Source organism: Anthonomus grandis, chromosome 6, assembly GCF_022605725.1.
Source record: "Anthonomus grandis grandis chromosome 6, icAntGran1.3, whole genome shotgun sequence".
NCBI classification, from domain to species: Eukaryota; Metazoa; Arthropoda; class Insecta; order Coleoptera; family Curculionidae; genus Anthonomus; species Anthonomus grandis.
The window spans coordinates 27060433-27068993 of NC_065551.1; the positions used below are offsets into that span (position 1 = coordinate 27060433).

An 8561-nucleotide genomic window follows, 5' to 3' on the forward strand; every position below is an offset into this window, starting at 1 on the left:
GTTATTTTTTAGTCGAAAATGACTTCTCCAACTTGTTTCCAGAATATCATTGCTGTTTCTTTTAATTTTGGTCCTTAAAGTCCTTCCAGGACTATTTTAATAAAAGGAATAATTGTGGTTTGAAACGGATTTACTGACAAGCCTTCATGACCACTTGTCAAATATGTGCAGTGCATTCTATTTTCTTTTGGAACTGGTTCATGCATTTGGTCGTGTCGTCTCCGAAACCCAAACAGCTTTTGATTTTTCATTCTTATTTGTAATTCATCTAATCAATTTAAAATGACACACTTTGAGCAGAGCTGATTGACGGTTTTCTAGTAAAAATTAAAACAATTTATTCTTAGCTTTGCAGACCTGGTCATATATAGTAATCGGAGGCAAATGCACGTTGAAGGAAATATTTTTTTATTTAGCATTTTGTTCTTATAACTAAATGTAGATCTTTTAACTAAAACTAGATCAATTTGAGGCCTGTTTTTACATTTTCAAGCAAACTATTAAATAAACAAAGTCTACCATAAACTACAGTTTTTTGTAGTCCGAACCGACAAAAAACTCAAGAACTCTTGAGTTTTTATCTTCTCCCGAAGATGCTAACATCGTTAGTGAAATACGTGTCGAGAGTAAAAATAGAGTTTTGGTTAGTGGTAAAACTGTTTCGTAATTTGAGCGTCACACCAAAGGTTCCATCCATAGGACTATGATATTTCATTATTTAAAACTGTCGTTAATATTTAACTAATGCAATGGATACATATAATGCCTGCATAATTAACACCAGGTTTATTAGTTGGTTTTGCAACATTTCTAGCTAAATTCTAATAAAAACTTCTTTATTAAAAGGGGTAAGTAAAGAACTGCAATATGTAAAATGTAGAAACTGTATGATTGTATTATAAATCAATATTTCTGATCAATGTGAGCCAATATTTACTTAATATTTTACTGAAGAATCCATTTTGTTAATGATCGACAAACTCCCAAAAAAATATAATAAGGAAGGTTCAGTATTTACAATACTTACTTATTTTTTTGGAGAAACTAATATTCTCATATTAGTTGTAACCTGGTAAGTAACGCTTAAATAGTAAGCGTTTTTCTTCAAAATATTCCCTTAGTTGATTGCATACCATGGAGTCTATAATCTTATCTGCAGCTAGAACTAAATTAATAGTTCTACGTTCTTCTGCGAGTATTGGTTTATTGAGGAAATTTTTCAATATTAGGCAAACATCCTTTTATTCCTTTCAAAAAAGTTTATCTTAGTTTTTAAGTAAAATATATTATACCTAAAAAAAAGAAAAAATACAAGATGTAATGGACTTAATGCATGTTGCAAGGAAAAAGGCTTTTTAGTAAATGCACTTAAAATAAGGAGTAACATTTTTACCTTAGTAAGTTCTTGGAAGAGATTATTATGTAGTAGAAACTGAACTGAAGACCTCAAAGGTGAAAAAAAAGTCCAAAAATTCATCTATGGCTATACAGAATGGTAAAAACAGCTGTAAATAGACGTTGAGGCAGCTATACCAAATCATTTTAGGTTGCGCTAGCAAAAGATATGGCTATCGACTCCAATCAACAAACCTAATCTTTAATCCTATATCGGGTTTACTTAACAAGAAATTTTCCAAAATACTCTCATGTTATATACATGATTCACTGTTGTTGGCAATAATTTTCCATTTCTAACAACGAACAGCTATTAAGATAAAGTCCATGAGGTTATTAAAGCTTCTAAAAATAATGTTAATAATATTTATTATATTATCTGCAAAAAAAGGCTGATATTGAAACGTATTTTGTCGACAAGCAGCAAACCAAAACCTCGCACAATTGTTGTTTAACAGTCCCAGAAATCGGTTAGGGTTTTTAAAGAAGTTATTGAGCGGTAAGTAATTATCAATTAAAATAGAATAAAACTAAAATAAAATAAAATTTTGAATTTCATTTGAACTTTTTGAAATGATTTTCTTGTATTCTCTCATTAAGAACTTTTTTTTAATTATATAAGAGAAAAATATAAGGGATTTGTTAGATAGGTGGTTAGAATTGTTGTCGGACATTTAATTCCACTCTTTCCTCTGTTAATGATTCTAATCTAGGAGGTGTTTTAATTACATTAGTGATTTTAACCACATTACTGTGTGGGAGTATTATTGAAAAATAAATTAGAATCTTCTCAGCAGTTTTAGTATTGTGTTTAGACAGTTATAAAAATATATATTTCGGATTTAATATAGGAGAAGACATTCCCGAGTCGACCTGAGATATCCCATACGACATTCCAGAAATGTTTATTTCGATACAATTTGCATGCCTGTCTGAAAAATTCTAAAATTTTATGACAACATTACCAGAATACTCATGTTCTTTTATTTTATGTTGTACTTTAAATTATAATTGGATCTGACATATTTCTTAACGGAGAATTTAAGATTTTCTTTGGGTATAAAACTTCTTTCTCACCAAAATCAAAGTTATGTTATCTATAATCCTTTGTTGTTTACAACAAGCTTATCCTTAGCTTTTAGGCTAGACATTAAATAGAGAAAAATGCGATAATCGTTTTCCTCTGTAAACCTTTGATTGCATTTTTATAATTTCCTTTCTACCAATTTTATCAGTAAATTACTATGAATATTATTATTATTCACCTGCTATTCCAGTATTTAGCTGTATATGTTATATCAAAAGAAAGAGTTATTTTATTCGTGTTATAGAATAGTACCCCCCGATAATACATTTACATCAGGTTCATTCTATATAATAGCTACACATACAGAGTGCAATTAAAATCGTCGAACTAATTTGAAGCTTGATTGGTTCAAAATGTTTAATTTTACCGATGTATGATACAGATCTTATAAAAATTCGTTCAAAATTATTAATATTCGTGTATCCAGGAAGATAATTTGAAGTGTCACCTCATCAAAGTTAAAAAATTTTTAGACCATTCCACTTTTAATGAAGTCCTCAACTATTCATTTCCACTCAATTCCAGTCAAATCTTTCGAAAACCAAAAGTTCGATAAAGAGTTTAATATTCAAAGCTTTGTGGAAATGTCCATTTATTTAGAATTCTTCTTTAGAAATGTTCATGCAATCTTCTCTGCCTTGATGTCGTGTTGATATCACTGGATCCCAGCGTAGGGTTTTCTATAACAGATTCCCACTATTCTTGACGTTTATTATTGTTAAAATAATAGTGTGAGTTAAAGAAAGAGCGTATATATAGAGATAGTATTATCAACCAATCAAAGATCCGAGAGGCCAGAACCATTAAATGTAGTTTTACAATGCATATTGAATTATTTTTATTAATTAGCAAACAAAATATTTAGACTTATACTTAAAATATTTTAAGTTCTTTTATAACAAAATTAAAAAAGTTTCTGAGATGGGTAAGTAAAGTAAAAATGTGCTTGTAAAATAACGATTGTAGTCAACTTTTTTCCCTAATTCAGCCGAAAATAAAAAAGATAAACTTAAAGATTTAGGTCAAACTTATGTTTAAGTGAAAATTGATATTGTTCCTATTAAATTCACCAAGGAATACTCAATAAATCGCTGACAAATCAATCATTAACTGTGTCTGAAATGTTCACAGCTGTTTCAGAACTTTCGTAGAAGGCTAGTTGCGTTATACGTTAATATTGCGAATATATTGTGTTACTAGCAAGCTTAAATTGTTTAAAAGCAAAAACAGAATAATCAAAGCGATTTGAGCAATTACGAACATTATTATGCGACCGCAGATAACTTATGATCCATGATTATACCCATCTGACACTTATTTCAATTTATAAACAATTGATAAAAACTATTTTTGAAAACGCAATATAAGTACTAATAATAAATAAGTAGATTGTTCATTTATATAATAAATGTATGTTATATCACTATAAAAATAATAAAACACTTTAAGACGCATGTTAAGCTAAATGAAATTAATTATCAGTAATTATAATTCAACTAATTAATAATTGGTTATCAGTTTTACGTCAAAATGAGTATCTTTCTAGTATCGTATATTATAAGTAAATACCATAGAGAAAGTTAAAAAAAAAAACATTTTCTCTGGCATATTATGCATTTTGTGGAAATTTTCAAATCCTATGTCTTCTGGCACTACTCGTTCTCGCATCGCATATGTTGTACCAAATATTTTTTTTCCAGGCTGACCCAAAATGCCGCCATATATCTCAGAGCTTCCCCCGTCGAGTTTGGGAATTGCCGCACCACCAAGACGGCAAAAAAACCCTTCAGTTGACATGTGGCTTGAAGATAAAGTAGCAACAGATAATGCCGAAGGTTTGTGGAGGCTTGACGATGGACTTTATGATTTAACTGCATTCATTCACAAACATCCTGGTGGTGCTGAGTGGTTAGAGTTGAGCAAAGTAGGTGCTGACCTTTCCTAATATGTTTTTTATATAATTAAAAATGCTCGTTTAGGGTCTTGATATAACCGAAGCTTTCGAAGTACATCATCTCACAGAACAGCCAAAAGAAATTTTAAAAAAATACTTCGTGAGGAAAGCGAAGAAGAAGCGCAATTCTCCTTTTACTTTTAAAGAAGATGGATTTTATAAGACATTAAAGCGAGAAATTGTCAAAGTTTTACCGACTTTGCCAAGGCAATCAGAGAGGACGACTGATTTTTTTATTGATTCGTTTTTAGTAATTTTATTTTTTATGGGCACCATCGCTTGTAAATACTGGAATTTCTTCTATGGGACTTTGGCTGGAAACTTTTTGGGATTTTTAACTATTGCGGCTCATAATTATTTCCACAAAAAAGATAACTTCAGGATGTACTATTTTAATTTCTCTTTACAGACTGTAAGGTAGGTATGACATAAATATGCATTTGACAGTATCGCTCCTATAATTCACATTTTTTAGAGAATGGAGGATAAGTCACGTACTAAGTCATCATCTCCACACAAATACTATTGATGATTACGAAATTTTATCCGCCGAACCTTTTTTAAATTATCTTCCTGTGGAAAAAAGTAATTTTAGGAGATACGGACAATGGTTTTGGGCACCAGTTTTCTGGAGTACTGGATTCCACAGGGCTTTCGTTGGAAGGTAATTAAGAATTTTTTGAAAAGTTACCTTATCCACCTACTTGAATCTCCTTATATATTTTGTAGGATTGTAGAGTACATTCGAGGAAGAAGGAATCACATTAAAAAAACTGATTTTATAGCATTTACTTTCCCACTATTCATGTATATCTTTGGCGGACAACCCCTTCTTTGGACGCTTTTGATGTGGACTTATATCGTTGTAATTGGAAGCACACATCTGTTTTTTGTTGGATTGCATGCGGCTCATCACCACCCTGAGATTTTCCATGATGGAGATCAGCCAAGGTAAACAGTATAAGAACTATAATACGAAAGCTATTAAATGAAATAATTATGAAACATTTGGGTCCAGAGAGGAATACGATTGGGGTATCGGTCAACTAGACGCCATCATGGAGAGGAAGGAAATTTCTGGTTCTCATTTCTTAGTGCTCACCAATTTTGGAGACCATGCTTTGCACCATATGTTCCCTACTATAGATCATGCAACCCTGGAATTATTATATCCAACTTTTAAAAGGGTAATAGGCTAAAACTATTTAAATTTATTTGGCTGTTCTACTTTTACTACTATGTCACAGGTTTTGGCTGAATTCGGAACCAATCTCAGAATGGTATCTCAACTTGATACACTCGCAGGCGGTTTTCAACAACTGATTAAAGTAACACCCAGTGCTGCTCCACCGGATTTAAATAAGTGGGACATTAACAAAGTAAAATAAAAAAATTAATATGCAGAATAAGATTACTACTTACTGATTTACTAAGATGTTCCCTTTAAGACCAAATTATTTTGAATTATTATTAATTTTATTTAGGACTTTTAAAAGAACTGATTAATATTCAAATTATATAAATTTTATGTATTTAATTGTTATTATTTTTAAAAGGCTGCATGAAAAATAATTAAAATTTGTGATTGTGATTTGATGAAAATATAAATATATAATATATGAATTATTAAACTAATTGTTTAGAACAAAATTGAAATGTGATATATTATATTATCATAAAAAATATAAATTATATACTTTACTTAAACCTAAAACGGCTTCAGAAAGAACACTTCCTATCCTATACAAGGACAAGAACATAATTTATTTAAGATATAGTTAATGCTTCCTTCATATCTTAGGCCAAAGTTACATATCAGAAGCTTTTGATGTATAACAGAACTATACATTCAAATAGACAAGTTGAAAAAGGTGTATTGGTGTCGTGACTTTAGGAATGCATTTGATACAGTTGGCCATAACCATCAAAATTATTATTTTGGGTAAATTGGAACTGATGAGAGGTATTTCAAACACTCGTTTATCAAAATACTAATAAGGAGTGGTAAGCACATCGTAGTGTCATGGCACAAGTTCAGAATCAATGGTCACATGTGAAACAACATATAAATTATGATCTGGATTTAATGGATTAAATCATATAAATCTAGTTTAAAGATAAAAAAATAAATAAATAAGTTCATAACTAATAATAACGCATGGCCAATCATTATAGTCTTCAAATATTTACGTCTGTACTCTGACTATTGATATTATTGTCGTAAGAGCTTTCTAATTTAAAAAAAAGTAAAATAGTTGCATCAATATGTATATTAAAAAGAATGTATGTCATAGTTCCTACGAACTCCTATTAATAATTATATATATTAGTGAGAATATTATAGTTAAATATGCGGTAACCTGCAAGACGAAAAAATAAAACCCCTGGAAATTCTAAAAGCAATAAAAACTACCAGAAGATATAATCCTCCACACAGGAGGTATAAAACAAAAGAAGTTATCTATCAGAACTACAATCTTGTGCAAATAGAGAATGTTTACCAATTTCAGCTAACAATAAGATTGTAGGAAATCAGGAAGTAGGAACTGGAAAAAAAATTTACTTGAGATTTCACCAGGATGTCATTCTCAGATTTTACTGATTAATTGCTTGTAGTAACCAAGATACGTTAATTGGAGATTGTGCGCAGTGCTCTATTTCGCTCTTGAAACGCTTCTTTACAGTCACATATTGATTAACTAAATAGCATTTTGTCCTCCGTGAGCTTATGCAGAGGTTTTGCAAGATTAGCAAAATTTCGTACAGATTTTCTGTAATATACACCAGCTTCTTAACAGGCGTTTGTCCACTGTCTTGTGACCAGTTTTCAAATGCTTCTACTTTATCTGGATCAGTCCTGAGTGACCATTTTCTAATATTACATGGTCGAAGGATCCATGGACCTTATTTTTGACATAAACAACATTTATAGGACTTTCAGGCTGGCCTCTCGAAGTTTAACAAATACCTCTTGAATATTCTTTAAATGATCTTCAAATATTTTTCAGACTGCAAAATCTGTGCATTGTAAATTAATACTGTCAGCTTACTTTTCTTCATTTTCATAAGTCAGTCCCAAGCAGCAAGGCACGGTTGAATTGATGTTGCAGAAAGGTCAATAGGCAACGTAGAGGTTGCTGTATCAAAAATCAACGTTGAATAGACATTATAAAAGCAACATGATGATCAACGTAATTTCTCCGAGGTTTATACAATGTAAAATAACTGTTACATGCAGAGTTGAATTTTTAAAAGAAACATTAATATATTTTCAGATATAAAATGATATTTTAAAAACATAACTCATATAGTTATTATATGAATAAGAATGGTTTATTTGGAGTAGAATGACTTAATTACTTGCACAATTTTCTATACTCAAACTGAGACATACTGTAGTCCAGACATAACTTTATTTCAATTTGACAAAATTGAAACATTCTGTATACGTAGATCATCTGACATCAATAACACATCTATACAACGTTGAATTGAGGGTTCAGATCAACTTATGATACGACGTTGATTCAACAAACAGAAACACCGTTGTTTCAATTATGACAATGTGACGTCTCGTTAACATTGATTTATTCGTTGTTACAGCATAAATCAATGTCGGAAAGTTTCGGATATTCAAGGTTGATTCAATTATATCTTGCTGCCTGGGGCTGATTCTTTACTTGAGAGTGACCAGGCATAAAGTTGGTGTTTGCTGTGAGGATATTCAGAGTAAGCTGTTAGGATATTAAAACTTCTAAGTTCCTAAGTTCATTGAATCTGGGATCAAATAAAACTCAGGTTATAAATTGGTAATATTGCTAACTTTTCGACCTATACTATTAGGCCATCCTCAGAACCATAAAAAGTGTAGTAAAGGACAACGTGTCTAGGAAATAAACAAATGTCAAAAATTATTGCAGCATTATAAATTATTTTTATTTTTAAAATAAAACTATACTAAATACCCCATATTTATCCAAGAATTTTTTAATATTTGTCTATGCATTTGGAATCCATACTATTTTACAGATAAAATGCTGTTTTTATATAAAATCTCTATCATTTAGCAAAGGAAGTACCTTAAAGATAAAACAAAAAATAGAAATCGGTTTAAAGTTGCTAGAG

At 30.5% G+C, this 8561-nt stretch overlaps 2 protein-coding genes across 2 annotated transcripts in view; one reads left to right on the top strand and one right to left on the bottom strand.

The window, feature by feature from the left end:
- The window catches only part of LOC126737577 (uncharacterized), a 46000-nt gene extending 44323 nt beyond the window's left edge, over window positions 1-1677 (bottom strand). The window contains exons 1-2 of the mRNA XM_050442553.1: window positions 1394-1677; window positions 1028-1292 (exon numbers count right to left, since the gene is read on the bottom strand). The gene's annotated coding sequence lies outside the window, so the exon portion shown is untranslated. The remainder of the gene's footprint in view (window positions 1-1027; window positions 1293-1393) is intronic.
- An 80-nt stretch (window positions 1678-1757) lies between these two features.
- On the top strand, window positions 1758-6067 carry LOC126737579 (cytochrome b5-related protein-like). The gene is made up of 7 exons (XM_050442556.1): window positions 1758-1894; window positions 4183-4406; window positions 4462-4853; window positions 4912-5100; window positions 5166-5387; window positions 5455-5623; window positions 5684-6067. Exons 2-7 carry the CDS (start codon window positions 4194-4196, stop codon window positions 5822-5824), a joined length of 1326 nt encoding a protein of 441 aa, XP_050298513.1. The 5' UTR covers window positions 1758-1894; window positions 4183-4193; the 3' UTR covers window positions 5825-6067.
- The last annotated feature ends 2494 nt before the right edge of the window (window positions 6068-8561 follow it).